This window comes from Topomyia yanbarensis, chromosome 3 (genome assembly GCF_030247195.1).
Source record: "Topomyia yanbarensis strain Yona2022 chromosome 3, ASM3024719v1, whole genome shotgun sequence".
Classification (NCBI taxonomy): domain Eukaryota; kingdom Metazoa; phylum Arthropoda; class Insecta; order Diptera; family Culicidae; genus Topomyia; species Topomyia yanbarensis.
Window position 1 is genome coordinate 113,108,905 of NC_080672.1, and position 25,089 is coordinate 113,133,993.

General features: G+C 36.6%; 2 protein-coding genes across 5 annotated transcripts in view; one reads left to right on the plus strand and one right to left on the minus strand.

Annotated features, from left to right (window-relative positions):
* Positions 1-25,089, plus strand: part of LOC131689725 (protein O-mannosyl-transferase TMTC1-like) — a 739,528-nt gene that overhangs the window by 350,877 nt on the left and 363,562 nt on the right. The gene's annotated exons all lie outside the window — the stretch shown is intronic.
* Positions 10,775-23,111, minus strand: LOC131689726 (probable DNA double-strand break repair Rad50 ATPase). 4 transcript variants are annotated; one of them, XR_009305462.1, is made up of 3 exons: positions 20,909-23,111; positions 11,738-12,054; positions 11,319-11,454 (listed from the first exon to the last, which is right to left on the minus strand). XR_009305462.1 is itself a non-coding variant. In XM_058975016.1 (2 exons), the coding sequence occupies exons 1-2, from the start codon at positions 22,724-22,726 to the stop codon at positions 11,374-11,376; spliced, it is 1,899 nt and encodes a 632-aa protein (XP_058830999.1). In that variant the 5' UTR covers positions 22,727-23,111; the 3' UTR covers positions 10,775-11,373. The 4 variants fall into 4 exon arrangements, 2 of the variants coding, with proteins under 2 accessions (XP_058830999.1, XP_058830998.1); XR_009305463.1 differs by having other exon boundaries at positions 11,348-11,480; XM_058975016.1 differs by lacking the exon at positions 11,738-12,054 and having other exon boundaries at positions 10,775-11,454.

Below are 25,089 nucleotides of genomic sequence, written 5' to 3' on the forward strand. Positions count from 1 at the left end.
GTGTGTGTGTGTGTGTGTGTCTGTGTGTGTGTGTGTATGTAACGGACAAATTCTCATTCGTGTTTCTCAGCAATGGCTGAGCCGATCTTATCCAAACCAATTTTAAATGAAAGAATTAAAAAACAGTATGAACGCTATTAATTTGTTTTTGATTCTGATGTTTAGTTTCCAAGATATGAATGTTTGAATGCGTAAAAATGGCGTTTTACGAAGTTTTTTACGCGGATTTCCAATTACGCGAATTTTCCAATTAACGCGGTTTTACATTTCTTATAAAAGAAATGTATAGAATTCGCTCAAACTTTCAAGATTTTTTCCGAGGCCCGGAGGGCCGAGTCTTATATACCAATCGACTCAGCTCGACGATTTGGGACAATGTCTGTGTGTGTGTGTGTGTCTGTGTGTGTGTGTGTATGTAACGGACAAATTCTCATTCGTGTTTCTCAGCAATGGCTGAGCCGATCTTATCCAAACCAATTTTAAATGAAAGAATTAAAAAACAGTATGAACGCTATTAATTTGTTTTTGATTCTGATGTTTAGTTTCCAAGATATGAATGTTTGAATGCGTAAAAATGGCGTTTTACGAAGTTTTTTACGCGGATTTCCAATTACGCGAATTTTCCAATTAACGCGGTTTTACATTTCTTATAAAAGAAATGTATAGAATTCGCTCAAACTTTCAAGATTTTTTCCGAGGCCCGGAGGGCCGAGTCTTATATACCAATCGACTCAGCTCGACGATTTGGGACAATGTCTGTGTGTGTGTGTGTGTGTCTGTGTGTGTGTGTGTATGTAACGGACAAATTCTCATTCGTGTTTCTCAGCAATGGCTGAGCCGATCTTATCCAAACCAATTTTAAATGAAAGAATTAAAAAACAGTATGAACGCTATTAATTTGTTTTTGATTCTGATGTTTAGTTTCCAAGATATGAATGTTTGAATGCGTAAAAATGGCGTTTTTCGCAGTTTTTTTAAATTATCTGCCGAAATTGACAACATAGATTAACAATTTATATGTTTTAGACAGCTTTAACGAATACCTTTCGAACAAGCTATAGATTGTTAAAATCGAACTATTATCAAAAGAGATATTTAACATTAAATGCGGACGAAAGATTTTTATCATTTCCCATTGCCAGAAATATGACCAAAAACATGTAATCTATTATTAACGCCAAAACGGCTTATTTTAGGTCAATAGTATCTTCGGAGAATTTAATGGAGGCAATATGCCCTTTCTTTTGGTATTGTGCTTTTACTGATTAATCCCCCTATGAGTGAGATATTTTCACAAATTTTCTTGGAAGTGATTATATCGAAATGATATCTTCAGCAAATTTGTAGCTCTTACTTTTGCGAATAACTTTACTAAAGACTTTAAATATCTATTTTGAATACTTTAAAAGTTATGGCTTGTTGTTTGTTGTTTACTCTTTGTCGCCTATTTATTGTTCAATATAGTAAGAATCCATTGAAATAAGCTAAACATTATTTCGATAAAACGAATTTTGTATTTCATTTTACTATCTACAACCGCTAGAAATAATCACCGAACACTTCCAAGTTGTCTGGAAGGAACTTGATAACTTATCAGTACTAAAATGTTCATTTGTGCGAACCTTCTGACTGCAATATTTCTAACTTATAACCATCGGATCGATCTGAAACATATCGGAAAATAAAAAGCGAAATAAATAACTCCAAGCAACGGCGTAGCCAAGAGAAGGTTTTGGGGTACACCATACAACCCTCCCTCCCCCACCACACCCAAAAAAAATATTGGATTGAAGTTGAAAATTTATTGATGCTGACTGATTTAATTCAATATTACAATAACAATTATCTGATCCGTAGATTGATAACCTGTTGTTGTAAACATCATGAGGACTTTTGATAAATTGTCGGAATGGGGTCCTGATAAGTAACTGATCTATTGGTCTTGATTTCACAGTTGTCTAATAGCATCAATATCAAATTCCTGCCTAAAAACATTCCAATAGAAAATTCCAGAGTTCTGTAATCAATCATAATCCTCAGATTTCTTTTCAAATTGAGCTCGTTTTTGTAGATATGTACTGTCATAAGGGTCTTTATTTAATAGGAAGCGAAGTTAAAATTGATTTAATGTCTATGAAACATAGAACTGCGCACCAAAAAAATGCATAACTTTCAACATTTGCTAAAAATGTTTTTGCCTTTCTGATTCACTCTAAAATTCGTCAATCTAATCCCGACCCGGAGGGCCGTGTGTCATATGCCAATCGACTCAGTTCGTCGAGATCGGAAAATGTCTGTGTGTATGTATGTGCGTATGTGGAAAAAAAATGTGACCTCTGTTAATCAGAGATGGCTGGACCGATTTGCACAAAGTTAGTCTCAAATGAAAGGTACAACCTTCCCATCGGCTGCTATTGAATTTTTTATTGATTGGACTTCCGGTTTCGGGGTTACGAGTTGAAGAGTGCAATCACACAGCAAATTCCCATATAAACTGAAATGAAAAATTTTCAAAATCAAATTTGTATTTTTGAGGCCAAATGATTTTAAAATGCATGAAACATTGAGATGTTTGACAAAAATTGACTTTTTTGGACTTTGATACATTTTTGCCTTTCTCATATAGAAAGGTTATGCAATCACTCTAAAAATCGTCAATCATACCGGCCCGGAGGGAATATACAGTGAGGGGTTGCTACTTTAAAATTAAAACTAGTTTAAAATTTCTTAACAAGTTGAAAATTTTCGGCAGGACCCGGACCTCCCGGATCTTTCTCCATGATCCGTCGCTGGTTTCAAGCGATGTTTCAGTATCACAGTATGTTGATTCATTGTATGTATGTGCAAATCGTACTGAACATGTAATATTCATTTCCACCATTGTATTGAACATAACCAGCCATGGAATCTTAGTTTATACAAATGAGACAAGCACAATTGCACCACTAGGTGGATTAAAACAGGTTTTTATTTTGGGAATGCGTCGAGTTGAGACGAAAACGTAATATGGTTAATACCGAGGATAACACTTTCCGAATGTAGAGAGAAATTTATGAAAAATGACGATTTCAATTCGACTCTAGCAGGTTCTGATCGATTTTGATGAGCATTTGATTTTTGTTGTATGACCAATTATATGTATAGGTCAAATGTTTAAAAACAGTAATTTAAGATCAAGATAGCATCATTTTGAAACCGCCAATTTCGGAGGTTTAGTATCTTCGATGAGTTTTACAAACGTTAAAAACAGCGCATCATTTGATAAAATAATTTTGACGGTATATCGTCCAAGAAGTATTTATGGTGAATTTTCTCAGGTTAATATTCATGACTACAATAAAGTCTCAACAAATTCGGTAAAGATACGAACTCTGTTACTATTTTCTGAAAAAATAATTCTGCATTTAAATTTCAAAAATTTAACTTTAATTTTAAAACTTCAAAAATTACGGTTTCGGAATTATGCCGTTTGGACAGTATGATCGATTTTCATCAAACCGAATTTCTGGCTACGCCGCTGACTTCAAGTAAGTAGAAACAAAGTCGTTCTACACTCGTTCACAAGAAACTTCTTCGAATGCTGAATATCTATTATAATACATTGAAACCCCGATTTTATCAGCCAAATATGAACATATGTTTGAAGGGCACTAGCAGACGAACAAGACTGAATTCGAGTAAATCCTTTCTTGAGCATGTTTTCCTTATCATGAGGATGGAAATATGCAAAAATAAAAAGTTCATCATAATCAGAAATAGTTATCAGACTACATCAAGGGACGGGAAGAATATTTTAACAGCTTCAGTTTATTATAAAGAAAAAAAATTGCCCGATTTAGTCAATGTCCCCATTTTGTCAGCCTAAAATACACCATGAGATTGATAAAAATGGGTCTTTATTGCATGTATTATTCACTGTGTTTCACATTAATAGGTACATTTCATTTTTGGGGATTTTTTTATTGCATCGAACTACAACAATTTTTAGGTAGCTTTCAAGGGGTTATTTTATAGACTTCTTCCAAAATTTGGCGAACCTATTCCAATTCGTATACCAATTAATTGGTATATTTAAGGGTTTATATGTTGCAGATAGAGAAAATGCTGAAATTTTCAGCTTTTTCCCCACACAATATTACGAAAGCTTATTAAACAATTTTTCCCAAAAAGTTTGTGAAAATTATAAGCTATTTGAAATTTTTTAATAGTTTAATTTTTTATTTAACCGTGATTTTTTAATAAATAGTGACCATCGCTTCACAACGTAGTCTATTTTTCATGGCTTGCGATGAGCACGATCTCTCGAATTGCTGAACTGAAAATTATGGAATAGAAATAAATTTTAGTATTCTTTACAGATTTAACTCGCCGCGTAGATAGCTCTGAATTAGACCCGCTGGTGCCCTAAGACGATTTCGCTAGATTTTCAGAGCACTGTGCACCCAGTGCATTAACGCAAGTGACGGAAGGTTATCGAAAAGATTCGTGAAAATGAAAATTCCAGTAATGATGATGATTTTCCCTAACGGTTCGTTTTCGAGAGGTTTTTATTTGTTCTTTGGCATTAGGATTAGCGATAATAATTCAAATCAAGGATACTACTGGGAAGTCACCTTTAGAAAAAGTCGATGTCGAAGTAAAATTTGGAACTATGCACGCATGCACTTCAGAGATAGCGTGATATCAGAAGCTGCGATTTCCTTTCAACGTTTTTTTGTGAAAAGAGCGATACTTACAAATGTAAACATATGGCTTTTTTCATACATGCGAATGAGGGCTTTGAAACGCAACAAATTAACTTAAAAATTTTGATTTTACTATATTGCTCTCTTAAATTACAGCAAAAAATACAACTGGCGAAACTGTATTTTTGTTTGTTTATTTAAAATTTCGCCCTCCACGCTCCATGCAAACAAACAGGGCGATACTTTTTTGCTAACAGTTTAGAGGCGAAACTGTTATTTTTGTATGTGTTTTTTTAAGGATTATCAAGCTGATACCAGCTGTAAATAGTAAAAATGATCGCTAATGAAAAAATACGGACGAAATCGGTGGTGCAGAACGGTAGTCATTGTAAAAAAACGTAAGGGGGAGACTTCAATGCTGATAGGTGGGACCGAAAAAGTAAACAATCGCCAAAGGGGCGATACTATCATTTTGTCAATTTCAATAGCAAAAAAAAATTTTAATTTAATAATTTCAAATACTTTATGAAGTTTTGGGTTTCGATCACTGAATCATGCAATCTAGGATGTAAAACACACAATAGTTCTTGAATAGGAAATAAAACCAAGTCTGGAAATATTCACTGTTGATTTTCTTTGAATGGTATCACTGCTAGTATCGCCCTTTTCAAGAAAAAGCGTTGATTTCTTAGTTCTCAGTCGCGTTGGAAATTTGAGTAAAGTATAAACTTCAAATGGATTCAAAAAAAAATTTCGATTTTTTTTGGCTCAGTACAATATATAACCCCTTTAGGAAAATTCAGTTTTCCCACCACAATTTAGATATTTTATTAACAGAGCATTAACAATAATTCGTTGGTATGTCTATTTTATGGGCCATTTTTTCGCTTTCCCATTGATTTTGTTTGAGATTTCTAGCACTGATGTTGTCCTATGCTGATTTGAGTCCTGCCACTATCCCATGTAGTATGTGTTATCAAAAACATCGCGAAGCATCAAGTTCTAAATGTTCTCAAACGATATAATATCCGAAGAGAGTGATAAGAGTTATAAGAAATGTCTCATCACACTGTTAGGTGGATTAAAAGCGTTTTTATAAAAATATAAGTTCTTTTAAATGCAAAAAAACTTAGACTGATGTCTGAAAAAAATCTAAGTCCTTTTAAATGTAAAGAACTTGGAAGAATTTTGGCATTTTTTTGCGAGGATTTCGGCATTAACAAGGTTTTTGCAAAAAATAGTCCTTTTGAATGCAAAAGATTTAGTAGATTTTCAGAAAGATGGAAGAGACGGGTCTGGAAGTCTTCCTTATGGCCCGCACCTCAACAATATGGGCATTTTCGGAATGGACTTGACGATTAGGTGCCAGAAATAGATTTTTGACGCCATTTCGAAATCCAAGATGGCGACTTCCGGTTTAACGAAATTCGCTATAACCCAATCAATATGGATATTTTCGGAATGGTCTTGAAGAGTGGGTGCCAGAAATTAATTTTTGACGCCATTTTGAAATCCAAGATAGTGACTTCCGGTTTAGAGGAAATTCTCTACAACGTATGCAATATGGGTATTGTCGGAATGGTCTTGACGAGTAGGAGACAAAGGTCAATGTTTGACGCCATGTTTTTTATTTATTTATTTTTTATTTATTTTTTTATTTTTTTATTTCTTATCATCGGTATACACCGTACAAACACATTTTAAAACTATATATTTCTTATTAATAACTTATATCTATGCTTGGAAACGTTAAAATCATACACTGAAGAAGCTTCGTTAAATCTGCGGCAACATCTTTCCAGTGGATTATTTTGTTCATATGAAGTACGGTGTCTAGGGATCCACAACAGAGTGGGGTTACGAAGAACACGAGGAGGCGCATACAAATTAACGCCCGAGAGAAAATCGGGACTGTCGATATTACCTGACAGCAAGTCGAAAACAAAAACTCTTTGCAGGAAGATACGGCGAGTCACCAGAGTCTGCAGACCGAGTAGCATACATCTATCGGCATATGGAGGCAATACAACTGGATCATTCCATGGAAATATCCTGGTATGGTACCCACACTTGTACAGCATACTCCAGAACACTTTTGATCAGGGCACAGTAAAGTGCTTTTAGTGGGTAGAAATCATCGAAGTCCGCCGTGTTCCGCTTTAAGAAGCCCAGCATTCCGAAAGCCTTAGCAGTTATCGCGGTGATATGGTCGGAGAAGCTCAACTTCCTATCGAAGAGTTCTTCCTTTTAGGATGTATTCATTACGTCCTGGAGTAAGCAAGCGTCCGAAACTGATTACTTTGCATTTTTTAACGTTGACTTCCATTCCGTTAAGCGTGCACCATTTTTGAATAGTACAGATATCTTCTTGAAGCACTACGGCGTCAAGTGCAGAAGCGATCGTTCGGAAGATTTTGAGATCGTCCGCGTATAGCAATTAACCATACTTGATCCGACTACAGATATCGTTAATAAACAGAATAAAAATAAGCGGGCCCAGATGACTGCCTTGCGGGACACCTGTGGGTGTTCTGAATATGCTTGAGCGCGAGTTTTTTAAACTCACGAATGCCGAGCGATCGGAAAGATAAGGCTGCAACCAGTTAGTCAGCCAGGTGGGAAATCCCAAACGCTTTAATTTCAGGATTGCGATGTTGTGCGGTACTTTGTCGAAAGCTTTTGAGAAATCGACGTAAATTGCGTCCACCTGATGACGCTTCTCGACGGCGGGAAACAACTTAGAAGTGTAAGCTATCAGGTTAGAAGTTGTTGATCGTTTTGTGACAAACCCGTGTTGATACTCCGAGATAATGTGGGATGCAGCTGCATACGTGACGTTGTAGACCAGCTTTTCGAAAACTTTGGAGAGACAGTTTAATAATGAGATACCTCTGTAATTTTCGACGTTGTGAATTTTTCCAGCCTTGTGAATGGGAACAATAGCAGCTTCTTTCCAGACGATAGGAAAAATGCCTTCATCGAGAAAGCGATTGAAAATGATGCACACTGGAAGAGACAACACGTGGGTGCAGCTTTTTATAAATAGGGGCGAGAGATGATCGGGGCCAGGCCCTTTCGATGAATCAACTGCACTCAGAGCCTTTAAGACGTCAGCTCGACTTACAGTGGGACGGGGGAGATTTATGTTGTACGATGGTAATGTATTCAAATACTCTTCCGAAGGGACGGTATAGTCGCTTCTAAACACTCCGCGAAAGAAATCAGCAAACAAATTTACGGTATCAGCTGGAGATTGCGCGCTTCCGTTTCCAAGGAAAACGTCAGTGGGAGAAATAGCAGATCGTTTTCTGCTGCTAACGAATTTCCAAAATGTTGCAGGATGATCGCGAAGGCTATTTTGCACATGGAGAATATCTTTTTACTGCAAAATCGGATAAATTTGCAGTCTTCGGCAATGTTGATCCTTAAACTTTGAGCTATATAACTGCAGATTTTGGGATGCACAAGATGATACTGGCACTTTGTACTGAATTTATTGTTCCAATTGCCTATTTTTCATATATTTTCACATACAAACTGAAATTTTTTTGGAGTTTTCGAAAAATGCTCATATTTGACAAGTGGTATCTGAAGCCATTACCGTTTGATTTAACAGTGTTCCAAAAAAAGTCAAAATTGTTACCAGTCTAATGAGACTTGTTTATAGCGTATGGGTAAATACCTTCTAGTGACCTGCAAAATGTCCTGTATGTACCAAGCCTTAGCGTGGTTTTCTGGCGCCCTTGGCGGAGCTTCAGTTTTGCGCACGTTTGGTGTTTACTTTGGCTTTCTTTTTCAGTTCGACCCTCAAATAATAATTTATGTACATGGAAATGGCCCACCTACTCACTACGTTATTCATGTTTGACTGTCGTTCTATTCATATAAATTCCAGCCACAAATTTTGACTGTATAGTTAGGAAATCATTTGACGCTAGGAGTTTAAAGGCGACGGAGGGAACATATATTCAGACGACTGCATACTCGAGTGCCAATGGTATGTATGGAAAACAGGTGATCATCGATTTGAATAAATTTGATAACGGACGCACCTCAACAAAAAAAAGTTTAGCTCAATCGGACGCGATTAAGGGGTTGCACAAAAAGGCCAAAGTGCAAAAATTTTCAGCCGTGAAAAAACACAAAAGGACTTTTAGAATCTTGTATGCTAAATGATTTAGGATGTAATGAAACTTCAAGATTTACTGCCAGACTGAATTTCGTTTTAAGTAGTCCTTATGAAATTTGGATTTGAGTTCATACTGGGGTTTGAATAGGTTACCTTTAATTTATTTTCTATGCCAGATGTCTTGAAACTGCATGAAACAACGGATCTACCTTCTCATAAAAAATTATTTTGTCAAAAGTTGCCGCTCTGGTACTTTTGTTTTTTAAACTAAGATGTTGAAATAAAAATTAAAAAAAACTTTGTTTTCGAATTGACGACAGATTTCGACATTTCATTGATTTCTAAAACATTTGGAAAACAAAAACTGCATTTCCAAACTCGAATGCCATCTTAATTCAAAAATATTCCTTGTATTACAAAGACATTTTTCCAGCATTACACCAGATCTCGACGCTTCATGACATTGTTTTTCGATTGCGCTCAAATTTTGCGTGGAGACTTCGAGATACCAACACTTTTGATGTGAGTCCGACTGGAAATTTCAGAACGTCCACAAACATTAACATTCTACCGTATATTAAGTGTACTCCTCAATTGACCCAAATGGTTCTGAAATTGATGTAGAACAAGATTCGTCGCCAATGATCTGAGCTTCCATTTAAAATCAAACATATTGAACTGGGTTCGACCGTATCCGATCTTCTTTCAGATCAAAGATAGTCCGCGAAGTATTCTAATATTCCAGAAGACGCAAAAATATTCAGCTGTGTCAGATATGCACAGATACATACAAATGACGTTACTGGCGGCAAGACTTTTATGAAGCACTAACGCGTTTACATACCCGCTCACAAAGTTGAGATCGATGGTGTAGTAATCGATTCGAAGTTGGCATGGGTATCTACTGAAGGACGGAGGCTGTTTCAAAAACCCTATGCTCCAATGAGCGAAGATTTTGAATGGCAATCGCACCAGACGGGACAAAATGGTGTGTTCGTTCAAACTAGTATCGGGTGACTTTTGGTGGGATGGCTTTGCGTCTTCTTTGATAAGGATCGTCTGCATGATCGGTTGTTTGTGCCGCGCGTCATGCATGCTGTATTGCACTAATTACAAGCCAATGGGTCTTTGTAGCATTATTTTTTGCCTCTTTTGAGCGGCCGTCAATATACTAGCAAGAGGAAGCTCTGCCGCAAATCCGAAGCAAACAGCACCTGGTCTTAGACATTGGAGAAGAAACAAGGAGTTTCCAACGCTTTCAGGTACACCGAAAACCTCATGTGGTATTTCAACCAGAGATTCAAATTAGTACAGGATTGGTTGGGCCTAAATTGGGAACTGGCAACTTTGTGATATTGCGGAACTTCTCCAGGCGTCGAGGAGATTTCAATTTTCACAGTACGGCATGGAATTACTTCGTCGCTAATAATTAATCTAGCTTACTCTACGATCTTTGCTACAGATTTAAAAAGAAGGCCTGCTTTACTGCTCATCACCACACCGTTCTTCTTGTTTACATGAAACTGAGAAAACGAGGGGAAATAGTTTCCAAGCAATAATTTCCACTATTTTTGTTTTGAAATTTGAAGTCTTCGTCTTGTTCGTTGTTTATTCTGGACTAACAGGACCTTAGCGTAGTCTTCTGACGCCTTTGGTAGAATCTCAGTTATGCGCCTTTTTACTGACAGTTTGACTTTCAAACAATAATTTTGTGTGTACCTGGGAATGATATTCCTATCGTGACTTATTTTATAAAGCAGACCAACATTTTAGCCCTTGGCGGGGGCCAACCTCACGCTACGGCTGTGCTTACCCTACTTGAATTATTCTGCAGAAATTGCTACTCTTTATTGTCAAGATCCAGAATCAAACTAGGTTGAACTGTCATATACAAGAAACACACTTAAAAAATGTTGAATGTTATACTTCTAAAATAATCTAGTAATTGAAACAAAACATCAATAGTTTATTTATATTTATTTCTCAACATCCACATGATCGGAGCGAAAGGCAAATTATTCGATATTACAGTACAATGAATTATTATTAATTGATTACTCCTGTAACATGTCACTATCAATAAATCATTCCGTCTCATTGTTATAATAGGTGTATTTATATTGATTAATCATCTTCCACGCTGTTCCTGACCCTCTAGAAAATGTTTCGGTTATGTTATTTTAACCAAGCTGCTCCATTTTCCACAACATATCCATACAAGACAATTAATTGAAACCAAATGACTCTTTCTAATTCTAGCAATGTCTCTCAGCTGTCTCCAGTTCTATGTTTAGTCTTGTTTATAACCGACGCATTGAAATCTCCTCTAACACTAAGACTAAAAAAACACAATTGTTTTTTGTGTATGCTCCTATCTGTTAGCAAAAGACGAAAAAAAAAAGAAAATAAATTAAAGTTCCTAATGTTGCCAATAAAGCTCAATCTCACGACGTTTGACAACAACACTGGTGACCGGTGCGATCCTCATCCTCGCGCAGATCAAAACTACGGCCGGGTCGTACCTCATCCGGATGACGGCGCTGAAGTGCTTCCAGGTCATTAGTTGCTTCTTGCATTTCGGACCTGCTCGACTTCCTTCTTGATGAGCTCGATCTTTTCGGCGTAGGTCTTCTGGATATCCTGCCGGTGGAACAAACGGAGGAGGCCTTCTTTAATTGCAAATAAAGTTGCTACGATTCAGCGGGTTTAGCGGTACAGGGACCGGTGGAATGGGAATGGACAATCGGTTGCTTCGATGGAGACGCTTGTTTGATAGTCTTCATCGATGTGACTGGAATTGTAGTTCCAGCAACCATCGGGTGACGTATGATCAGTAACATAAAAGCGTAAACACAGAATGGGTCGTATTAGCTGGTAGAAAAAGTTAGGAAAGCATAAATGATTTCGACAAATAAAATTTTACCTTCTAGCTTTAATTAACACGAATCAATTAGAAAAATGGGTCAGTAATTAGTGTGAGTATTGGTGCGGTAGGGTAACTGGTCGCATCGGTGGATGAGGTGCAGAAGTAAATTTTTTTTTCGGTTCGTTATTTCGTAAAATATGAATGCACATCGGTGAATTCACACTGCAGTAGAATGAATCGCTACGGCAATAGATAGTTTGATTAGTGGGTGTTTTCCCGTTTGCCTCCCCCCCCCCCCCAGACCGGTGCACCTCGCGTGGGACCTATTTCTTATATTTGTGAAACTCTGAGCCAGTATGTAGAGCCGTCGTTTTCTGAAAGTGTGAGAGAAAAATAGAAAAAAAAAAGCGATAGAGAACTGTGTTATTTCGTAGTTGCTGCTAAACTGGCAAGCGAAAAAGCAATACCGAAATCGACGAAAAGCAAGCAGTGAGTTGAAGAATGCATTGTGGAAAGCGTGGAATAGTTTATTGCATGAGAGAGCGAGAATGACCTATTTTCGGTGGATTTCGGTACGAGTAACAAAAAACACTGCACAACATTTCGTGGCGTAAATAAGGGCACTGGGAGCAAACTGCACTCGATCGAGAGTGGGGAAAGTCTAAATAAAGATGGATTGGAGAATGTGAGTGGGTAATCTTGACCTACCGAACGAGCTAGATTTAGATAGGTTTTTATTGGTGAAAAACAATGGGAAAAGCAATTTTGTTGTATTCTTGTCTAACTTGCTGTGCATGTCTCGGATTGCTAGCTAGCTTCATTTACTTATTTAAAAAAAATTAGCTAGTCTATGGAATAATCCATAGTGTAAGCGGTATAAACCCCATAAGCTTCGTTATTTTAGTAACGGGTTTTTTAAGCAATAACATTTTATAAATCATTTTTCCAACAATGACATTCATTTAGTGGCGTTGGAGGAAACTATTCTTCTAATTTGTTGAAACGCGATCTTAGCAAGATGTTAAATCGCACGGTGTTTTATTTTCAAACTCGAACAAATGCTGGATTTCGAAGGCGGCTCGAATTTAAGAAGGATTTCTGCTTAAATGCTTTTTCGGGGGGTATTAAAGGGTTTAACAAATCAGTTATGAATTTCACATTTACACTTGAATTTGCAAGATATAATTATGGTTTAGAAATAGTATACCTAGCCCATGATAGTTTTATGGAACACTATTGTAAACAGTAAAGCTATTCTAGTTATTTATTAAATCCTTTTAAGTGGTATCTCTTAAAAATACATGAGACACGTCAACGAATCATGCAAACTGTCATTTGAAGCTTCCGATTGCAGTGCCCAAAATAAATCTCACTGATGTCTATATGAATGAATACATGCTCCTATAAACCTGCTACCCAAGCAACAATCTCAGTTTTATAAAATGCTATAGACATACAAAAACTTAAAACTCTTAACCAAGCACCCTCTGAGTTCCTCCAAATATATTCTAACTAAGCGATCCAATCTATAATTAACTGTTTGTTTTATAGAATACGCACAAACCTGTATCAAAACTATTGTGAAACCTCAATTCTGTTAGCTATTGGACCCGATTTGAAATTGATAATGAATAATGAATAATTACTTCATTTACTGTTTCAATCTCGATACAAACTCTGTATTTTCACGCTTATGCTTTTTTGAAGGAACTGATCTTAATATTGAAATATGGATATGCGTGTTCCTTAATAAATACGGGAAGTTGCGGTTTTGTGATATTTTGTTCTCAAAATTCCCTATAATTATTGACGTTTCTACTTTACGCTGTAAATCATAAAAATATTTGCAAAAAAGTTTTAGGAATTGAATGGAACCATTGTGACCACGGTCAGAATACGAAAAGTAAGGATTCAAGGGTCTTTGTCACACATTTCAAATGTCAAGATTTCTCATGCGTATATTTCAATAGTTTTTTTTTATAAAATTTACCTCTTTGAATGAGTAAAATTGTCAGAAACAAAAAGGTAATAGTTTCGTTGTAGATAAAATTCAGAAACAATAGATTTCTTGACAAATGTCGATAAGTCTCGATATTACATATCAACTCCTTTTAATAATAATTTATTTTTTAATACACTATTCCTATTGTAGAAAAGGCTTACGAATAACATGGTAGAAGTTTCATTTCAGGAAAATTAGGGAAAGTTTGGGTATCATAGAATTTAATGGAAAAAAGTGGTTTCCAGATCAAATGTCAACAAATTAAAGATTCTGAATTTTATCGATAATTATTTTTTTCTAAGGATTTGTACACGTTCAGCAGAGTGTACTTGATAAGAATTGATTAAGGAATAATTAAGATATATGCATGAGGAACTGATAATCTTTAATATGCATATCAAAAGACTTTAGAACTCCAATTTCTCGAATTCTGACTACGGTCACAAAGGTACCGCTTAATTCCTGAGATTCTTTTGCATTGAAAATAATACAAAAAATATATGATATGCACCGTAGGGTATATAGAATATAATTAAACATAGGGGATTTTGAGGACAAAATCTCCCAAAACCCAAAATTCTCGAATTTTTCAAGGAACGAGCATATCCGTATTCAAATACTGGTATGATTCCTTTAGCAAAGCTATAAATTTGAATTATATGAGTGTTACGTGCTAATACGAAGCTGTTTGTGGAACGTATAACCCAGCTATGCTGAGTTTTTGAGATCTTTTTTCAATTAAGGGGATTGTTACTCATTAAATAGTGGAATTTTTCATCAACAATCATGGACCGTAGGAATTAAGATTCAATGATACTTCGACTACTATTTTGGTTTTTTGATTTCAGATAATTTTTGGCCGAGCTAATACCGGTTAACACCGTGCTTTTTCCAGAGACATGTTGGGAAATGAGTTTCCAAAAATTTGATTCTATTTGGTTAGATAGGAATGCCCCTTGCCGGCTGGAGCCGCCTATGGTCCCGCAAGTAGAGCAGTTCTGATTAAGCCGATGAGAAGTAATGGATCCAAAATTTGGTTTGGCTTATATTTTTGTTATATTTCTCGTCAGTAGAGAATCATCAGCTCTCATCAGTTGTACTCTTACATAAGGCCCCGAAAAGGGGGATTTCAAGTCGATAATGAACTGAATTCGTGCAAAGCTCGAACATTGAGAGATCACTGTCACATTGTGAGAAACGAAAGCAACTGTTTTAGAAAATAAAAGCTTTCCGATGGTCCTTTATTTACATGATAAGTAGGTGTAATAATTCCTATTGCAACAATCATTTAACTGCGAAAGCATTGTAATTAACCGAATCATGTAAGTAGGGAGTATGGATGAAAAGTCATCACTTGGGGTTGAACACTTAATTTATTGAATTAGAAATGTAATGTAAACTGAACAATACAACAAATACAAAATTAAATAAAGAACAAAGAAAAGTTTTCCCATGGGAGGTGTGTTATTAACGTATGCGGAATGAAATTTGGACAACGCTTCCAGCATTAAAACAAAAATTCAACCACCATACTAAACGTCATACTCTAGGCACACTTATTTCAAATATCCAGTGTTAATTTCGACCCACTAGGAGATACCATGTGAACAAAATGGCAGCGAACGCCCAATCTGGCACTTAGCTATTATGCCAAAAAAATTTTGGCGCATTGGAGGATTATGGTATATATTTTGTACAAAAGGCTGATATCCCTCCAAATGTACCACAACTGCGTCCAAATGAGGTTTTTCTGGGATAATATGAAGCAGAGAGTAAATGTTCATAATTTTCGACATAAAACTAACAAAAATGATAATCAAAATTAAGAAAGAAATTAAAAATATGCCAACATCAATTTTTTCGACTCCTTTGCAAAAAGTTCCTGCAAACTGTCGTAGCTTCTCGAATGAGCTCAAATTTTTTTCTACATTAAGTTAAAAAGCTGACAAATGTTTTCATATAGAGAGAACATTTAATAAATGGTTTTCTACAAAAAAATTGCCTTTTGAATTTTGTCCAAATTTTATTCCGCATACGTTATCTCTACCCTGGTTACTAGTAGTAAATAATTTCCTAAAGGACCTGCTTGAAATGAGTTTCCAAATTGTTACTAACGCAGATGAAATAGTTCTAATTGTGAGGAATAAACATGAATCTGTACTAAATATTCGGATTAAATTAGTCTTGAATTTCACCAAGACCTGGTGATCCAAAGAGAGATTCAACTTGAGCCCTGAAAAAGGCCATGGTTATTAAGAGTACGAGAATGAAGTTGATCTTTCAGTATAACTGCAACCAATTTGGCAGAAGAAGCGAAACACATAGGTACCACCTTAGACAACAAATTAAATTGAATTCGAACATGGATGGATGGACCACAGTGTTCCGATCAGAGGTATGTAAAATACACAAACTGCAAAAAAACGAAATTGTAGATGGGCAAATATCGCAATCTTTTTAGACAACCAAACGGGAGCAAAATGTTGAGTCTGTTTAAGAGTCAATCACATCTTTATAACGACTGGAAAAACAACCATTAATCCGGCTTGGTCCATCAAACATCAAACCATCAGACAAACCTATTATTCGAATGTTAATATAATAACCAACATTTATTTTCAATAGTATACATTAACCCTTTCATGCCGAACTTTTTTCTAGTGCATGCAGGGTTTCAATTCTATTTTTCCTAAAAAAAGGGTGGGACAAGAAACGCGAAAAGCCTTTTTTCATAAAGATAGGTACTTCCCTCGCAGTTCTAGAAGCTGCTCAATTTTTGTCTTCCAATGCTCAATGCAATTCTCCTAGAATATTTACAATAGTCCAATTGCTTGGAAAATGTAGCCAAAGACAGTCTAAATTGATAAGTTTTATCAGTTTTCAATAATATTGCAAGATAACGAAGATATATGAAAAATTCATTTTCCGTCGTCAACGTAAACTGTTCCTGGCAGCACTGCTCCGTCGAAATCCAATTAGACTAATTGCAATAACTTCAGTTCTAGAGCTGCTCCTTGAAACTATTAATGCTCAAATGAAAGGCAATAGTCACATTTATTAGCTTTACTTGTTTTTGTGAGAAAATTTTGCCTTAATCAAAAGTTACAGCTGTTTAAAAACGTTGTTGTCCACAAACAACATGGGCATGAATGGGTTAAGCATAATATTTTTCCCGTTAATATTTGATGGTACATCTGTGCTTGGGCTCCTGGATATTTTATTTCATATCAGACCGACAGGGTACCCGGTTACCAGTAAAACTACAATTTTTCAGAAATCAAGTGGTTGTATTTTTAAAGCAGGTATTGGTACACACAGATTAAAAACGTTCCAATTGTTGGTAGATTTATGTTTTATTATAAAAAGAAAAAAAACTTATTGATAATTTTCAATCTTCGCTGTCGATTGGGTAACTTCGATCTGCAGAATCATTGGATCGAAAAGAGTTATAACACCTGAAAAGTTGTATAAATTGCATACCTTCAACCTATTTCATGTCCATTATTGTTATATCCCTAAAGAAAACAAAAATGCCTGGAGGGATACAGAGTAATTTTACGAAACTTTTTTGTAGAAATAGTAGAAATGAAATTGCAGACAAGTGGCCGTTCATATAACATGTGGTCGAAAAAATCATCTTTTTCGACCTCCTCCTGTCATTTCGTTTCACAAGCGTGAACCATCATTGCCCCCCTACCCCCTACTCCTGATGTCCACGTGAACTTTTCCCACTGTTTTGTCGGAAATTTACATTGAAAGGATTCAAATTATAGATAAATACGGATTTTTTTTCAGAAAGACGGAAAGAAAATCGTTCAAAATTTGCCCGTATTTTTTGTAGGAGACGAATCACTGGGACCAGTATTTAAATCACATTTTTTCATATTTTTTTTTTAATTTTTCTGAAAGAAATCATTTTTGAACAAAATCACGAACTTTTGAAATTTATGTCCAAAATACGCTTTTCGGCATTCATTATAGTAACAAAATTTGAGATATACTGTAAACTCTTGAATTGGGTCAAGTCAAAGACAATATTTTAAATACAAAGACATGCGGAGAAAAACCAGCAAATTTGGCTGCACGGTTTACCAAGTTATTTTATTTGCTTTCACGTATAATACATTGTTCACAAAATCGTGAATAAAGTGCCATGAATTCTGGAACAACCACGTTTTTACGATACGAAAACAGGACCATGAGCAAAAATTATGGCTTTCATAATTACGTTCAATTACATTTCAGTAACGCTCGCGTAACGCTTTTATTAGCGGAAATAATAATTTTTGTTTTGTGAACTTAAGTCATGTTTTCCGCCATGTCATTACCAAATCGATTTACAGTACTTGAACTAGTACAGAACTTTAAAAACATTATTCTAAAAACCAAAGGTTGACCTATGATGTTATTTATAGATTTAGAAACATTAGTTCATAAAATCAAAAATAAATCCCGACTTACCATTCGTGTTAGTGAAATAGTTCGTGAAATCATGAAATATTGTTCATATATTCATGAACTAAAAATCACGACTTACAATTCGTGCTCGTGAAATAGTTAGCGAAATTATAAAATATCTGTATGTATTCATGAACTGGTTCATTCCTAGTATAACAGACACGACATACCATTCGTGCTGGTGAAATAGTTCACAAAATCATCAAATATTCATGTATTCGTGAAATGATTCATGATTCCCAGTAAAATAGCCACGATTTACCATTCGTGCTCGTGACATAGTTCGTGAAATCATAAAATGTTTTATGTATTCGTCAACTGGTTCATGTTCTAGTACAATAATCACGACTGACGTAAAATGCACGTAAAATATTTCACAAAATCATGAAATATTATTCATGGGTTCGTGAACCAGTTCATGATTTCTAGTACATTGACCTAGGGTCTATCTTGCGTGCTTGATATTTAGAAGATATCCCTAATCATGTTCAATTTTATGCCACATGGTCATGAAATTTTCACGAGAACTATTTCACAAAATCTAGAGCATTATTCGCAGAATCATTTTTGTTTCATACACTAGTCCATAAAACTATTAGTACATCGTTATTAACTTGATAAGGTTCAGTGTGATGTCTCGACAGAAAAAGAAAACTACTCTGAGCACCAAGAATACATTATAGAGCCACAAATCGTGTTCGTGATGTAGTTCATAGAACAAGATCCCGCTTATTAGTCACACATTTATGTTCCTGTTTATCAGTTCTGCGGTACTCCGACAACCGATAGTAACTAAAAAATAACAGATCGCGATAAGGCGAAGAGAAATTACGATTATCATAATAAACTGCTGATGCCATGTCAAATTCGAAAGTAAGATCTAGAACAAAATATAAAATAAATTGCGGAAATCGTGACTAAAATCCTAGAGTCAGGAACAAAATCTAAACTATTCGAGACAAAAATATCAAAAATCGTTACTACAATCCTGAAATCGTGAACATAAATCAGTCTACTCGTGACGCACATATCAAGATAACATGAATAAAAATTACGAAAATCGTGACTAAGATCCTGAAATCATTAATATAAAACACATTACTTGTGATTAAAATATAAAAAAATTGTGACGAAGATTGTGATTTCTAGAGCATAAATCACTCTACTCGTGACTAAAATATCACGATAACATGAATTGAAGTTATGAAAATCCTGAAAAAGTTCCTGAATATTAATCACGTTACTAACACAAAAATCGTGACTAGTATTCTGAAATCATAAGCATGAATCACTACTCATGATCAAAATACCACAGACTAACAGACATAACATTCGAGAATAGTGCTTCGCCCACTTTAACGGTCATTTTAAATATATTTGTAGTTGGGACTGTGACCGCTTTTGAAATTATGGCGCCACTGATATATGAACAAGCATATGGGGGTTAGACCACTAGTGAAAAATTGTTCACAAGCGAAAATAAAAGGTGGAACTAGTTCACAAGCGAAAATAAAAGGTGGAACTAGTTTTCTGGGAAAATTGTCGGATCGATATTTTTTACGAAAATTCCCTCATAGTGTTGTCTGTTAGTCTGTGAAAATACCACGAAATAGAAATTACGAAAATCGTGACTAAGAACCTGCAACCATGAACATAAATGACGCTACTCTGACAGTAAAATCCGAGAGCAAACTCATGAATAAAATATCACGGTAACTTGATGAGAAATCACAAAACTCGCAAATAAGCTTCTGCAATCATGAACATCGTTTAACTGTTGGCTGTGTATTCCCAAATTGTGAACAAGGATCACAACAAAAACTAAACATGTCCAGGGAACAACCACAGTAGCCATACCAAACATTCGAATGTAACGCTATGTATATTTTCAACGCGAACTAATTTTTTGGAAACACAAATAGTTTCATGAATATGAGGTTTATTATTCATAATTTCAGGAACTTGGTCACGGTTTTCGTAAATCCATCAGTTCACTAAATCGTGATCTTGCTTTCATGAATTTACGGACGGTTTTTTTTCCGTATAATTACATGCATTTCTTTGTACTTCAATGTCATAACTCTCTACGCCTTACTTTCTAAATCCGCCATATTTGTTTACCTCGTGCCAACTTAGTAATATTTCCCGATATTGACGATTATCAGTTTTTAATCGTTATTTTTTATAATTGGAAACTTTTACCGACTTTCCCCTACATTAAACAACTAACTAATCGTTGCTGATAGATGCTGAACATGTTTAAAAGCGACTTTGTTTTTTGTATCAATGCTTTTGCTAGAGAGGATTATTGTACAGTTACTGAACTGTTACTGTTACAGTTACTGAAAGAAGTCTCATGTAACCCAAATTATCCCGCTGCTCAACCATGCACCGTTGGGAACTTTATTACAGACCAAGCAATCAAAATTCTTGAATTAACTTAAAAGGCTGCATTTTATTCTTATAATATCCCATAACGGTCCTTCCGAAACGAGTTTTCAAGGGGCCGTGAGGGACCAGAACCGGACTCTAGTGCCAAAACTTTGTTCATAATTGGCTACATTCCGGAGTTCCAACATAGTAAAATGTCAATTTCACTTCAAAGAAGACCTCACCGGAAACATACATTTCTTTAAGAATGTGCCCTACCGCTCCCGACAGTTTTAGAATGGAAAGGAATGGGAGAGGGATGGAGAAGGGGCGGTTGATTCGCTTAAAAATCAAATCGCACACAAAACAAATCCAACTTGACAATTAATTCAACTAACCTTGAACAGTTCCACCTGCTTCGTGTACTCCTCCCGCAAGTCGTTGTACAGTTTCTGCGAAGCGGTCAGTTTCTTCTCGAGCAGCGCTTGCCGCTCCCGTTCGGCCTTCATTTTGCCGTCAATGTTTTCGAAGCGGGTCTGAAGCTGCTCGTGCTCCATGTTGCGAATGTTCAGCATGTCCTTGGTGACGGTGACGACCTCCTTGATGTTTTCGATCTGATTCTGGAGGGCCTTGATTTGCATTTCCTGCGTTTTGACCGTTTTCGTACGCTCGAATAGCAGCTCCTTGGCTTTGGTGAGTACCTCTTCGTGTTTTTCCTTCAGTTTTCTCACCTCTTGTGAATCGCCCTTCTTCGAGTTTGCTTGATGCGCATGCACTTCCCCTTCCAGCTGAGTGATCTTCGATTTGAGAATGTTATTTTCGAGCATCTTTTTCTTCAGCTCACTTTCCAGATCCTCAATCCGTTCGTTGGAGTTCTTGGTCGGGGAGAGTTCACATTCCAACTGCGTGACCTTTGCTCTCAATATATCACTTTCGATGGTGCGTTTCTTCAGTATGTTTTCCAGTTCGCTTATACGATCGCTTGACTCCTGCGACTCAGTTGGTTCTTCTTCGGCTTGATTTAACTTCGACCGTAGGATGTCGTTTTCAATTTTCAACTTGCGTACTTCCTTCTGAAGCGCTTCAACCTTGGCATTTGCCGGACTGTCAGCCAATGGAACTCTTTCCAGCTGCTCAACTTTTGATCGGAGAATGTCATTTTCAATAGTTTTCTGCTTCAAATCTTGCTCCAGTTGCTCTATTTTGTGAGTACTGACACCACTAGCAGTTTGTTTATTTTCCATCTCTGACAGTTTAGAACGCAGAATCTGGCTCTCGGTAGTACTCTTCCTAAGCCCTTTTTTCAGTTCGTCAATCTTTTCGCTGCTGGAATCATGAGCAGCCGTAGATTCGCTTTCAAACATTCGCATCTTTGCCCGCAGTAAGTTTCCCTCGGTTGTGCTTCTCTGAAGTCCCTTTTCCAGTTCTTCGATCCTCTCGCTCGATTCTTCGTCGTCCTTGTCAGCAGCATCCGTTTCCATCGACGATACCTTGCCCCTCAAAATGTCGGCTTCGATTTGATATTTTTTCACTTGCTTCTCCAGCTCCCTGATTCTGTCACTGGATTCCTGATGGGACCCAGGTGAGCTCTCAAATTGCTTTAGTTTCGATCGCAGGATATCACTCTCAATGCTCTTCTTCTTTAACTCCCGTTCGAGCTCCCCTGTTCGCTCGGATTCTTCGTGATCTCCTTCATACTCCTTTACCTTTTCCTTCAGGACTACACTCTCAGTGCGCTGAAGATTCCGCACCAAATCGTCAATCTTTTCCTGTGCATCGGGCGTAGACGGTTCAGATTCCACTTCGGTTAATTTTCCTCGTAAAATGCCATTCTCAATAATCCTCTTTTTCAGCTCCCTCTCTAGCTGTTTAACTCTTTCAACTAAATCCTGTGAAGCTTCCGGTTTAGTTTCTGCATTGGATAGTTTCGATCTCAGAATGTCCAGCTCCATAGTTTTCCTCTTCAGCTCCTTTTCCAACCCTTCAATTTTTTCGGTTGAAGCCGCATTATTTGAGGGAACTGTTTCCAACTTTCCCACCTTTGCCCTCAAAATGTCGCACTCAATAGTCTTCTTCTTGAGATCCTTATCCAACAGTTTAATCTTCTCCCGGGAATCCTCACACTCCGTCTCCAGCCGGCTGATCTTACTAAGAAAATCTTTCTCCAGCCAGGCATCGAAATTGCTCATATCACCGATTTCCTCTAAATCAGACATTTTTTCTCGAGTATTCTCACCTAAGTAACACGCGCACAAGACCTAATTTTCCTAGGAAAAAACCTTTTCCGTTCAAAATTCACTGCCTTTTGCCGGACGATCTACGTGAAAATTACTCACTCGCGCCGATCACGGTTTCAAAAGCTACAAACAACAAGAACCGAAGAAATGTGCGACTGCTCACTTGTGCGCAAATTCCTTCCTGAAATTCTTTTCTTCTATTTTACCCCAAGCGGGGATCAGCCAAGGACCACTTGATGCTGCTGCCGGTGGTGGTATCGCTCCGCAGGTTTGGAATGGCTGAGAGAGCGATCACAACAACAACAACAAAACGCGTCGCGGAAAATCTATCCGACCAAAGTCGAATCGGTCGCTTCTTGTTCAGTGACACCTACAGACTGAAGGTGTACACGATCGGGAAAATCTCAGACCCCGTCGATAGAAGCATTCCGGACAGGGTTCTATTTTTGAGTGTAGGCTATGGAAATACATGATACAATCGTAGATGACGATGTACCAATAACTACAACCCTGCGGTGCGTGAAGAATGATCACGAGAGATCGTGCAAATAGAGAATAGGTTTACTCACCATCGGGGCACTGCTTACACATGTAGACGGCTGCGGTGGTTAAGAAATATTCTTCAATAAATTTTCCCTCCCGATGTGAAAACAGGGTTATTTTTAGACTCCTTTTGGTGCGACTGATCGGCCGGTCGTATGTGAGTGTGATTTTGTGGGATTTTGCATGTTTCACAGCTCAAACTGGCTGAGCTGTTGCATACCTATCCCGAATTGGACGGGCAGTGGTTGGAACAGAAGAAGCATGGTGGCCAAAGACAATTGGCGCGAGGGATTACAGAGCCGGTGTTTTGCGTTTTGCGCAGTTTCTGTGTGTGAGTGTTTTCAATGGAAACTGTACCGAATGAGTTCCGCTGTAACTGACGTGGGATCATTAATTTAAATGGTCAACACAAATATTGATTCTAATTTGTTGAATATATCAAGTCATTAGTGATTTTAGAGAGCAGATCCGAAGTTAGTTACTTATCGTATTCAAATACTCAAAGTATTATTACTTTGACATTATTGTACATCCTGGTTTGTCTGAATGTTTGCTTTCTACGGAAGTGCGGTCAATGAAAATAAACCCGGTAAAATCAGTCAGTACGTGGATAATGTTTAGTCCACCAGGTCCAAGATCAATCTATAACTCGAACAAAGGCACGAAACAAAATTAAGTTTTCCGCTCTAAAAATAGTTACTAAAAAATCGAGCTTGAAGTGGATAGCAAATCTAAAACAGGTCAAAAAACAGATCGCAATAATAGTTCCAACTACACCCAAAATCCGATTTTATTGTTATTTTAGAAATAGACCATGCAATTGCGTATTGTGGTTTTAAACACAAAGGTAATAAACGGTGGAATGACGAATTTCGGTAACTGTACATGTATGTGCTTCACAGAACCAAACAGTTTTCAATACGTGTCAACGGCTCTGTTCGTATGTGGAATATTTCGTCTTGAAGTTCGGAGACGATGCGAGTTGTAGCATGATAAAAATATTACCTTATTTAGAAATAATAAACATATTGCATCATAAAAACTGAAGTTTCCTATGTCATTTCGTTATCCCAAAACTTCTATGTATTTTTGACTAAATTTGAAAGAACCTTTCTCTAAAAAGGCTCCCACCAGTAGTTAATCTCAGAATTCTTCATATAGGAAATTTGCATTCGCTCAACCAATTACCAATAATTCGACCATAAATATATTAAAAATGTTTCACGATTTCGTGAACTGAACGATTTACGAAAATCGTGGCCAAGTTCCTTAAATTATGAATAATAAACCGCATTCATGAAACATTTAGCGTTTTCGTTAAACGAGTTTGCTCCAAAAATATTTATGGCAATATATTTGAACGTTTGGTTGAGTTACTGAGATTGTTCTCTTGACATGTTTAGATTTTTTTTATGACTCTTGTTCATAATTTGGAGATACAATGGTTTGTATAACCAATAGAAAGGCCCGTGCGGAGAAAATGCTCATGGGGGAGGTTTTGAATTTTTTTACGCTTCTTACAAAAGAAAGTTTAAACTTTGAAAATTTTCTATTTGTTTTTGTTTTGTGAAATTCAGTTACGGTTTCCTTTTCATTACAAAATCGATTTTCTGTACATGATTCGTATTCGCAACTTTATGATCATTAATCTCAGTTGAATCATGATGTTATTCGTAGATTGTTCGCAAGATCAAAACATTGTGGATATTTTCTCGTGATCTATTTCACGTAACTCGGAATTTTTTCATGAATCCATTCAATCCTCGAGAACTAATTTATGACATCAAGGCGATATTGTG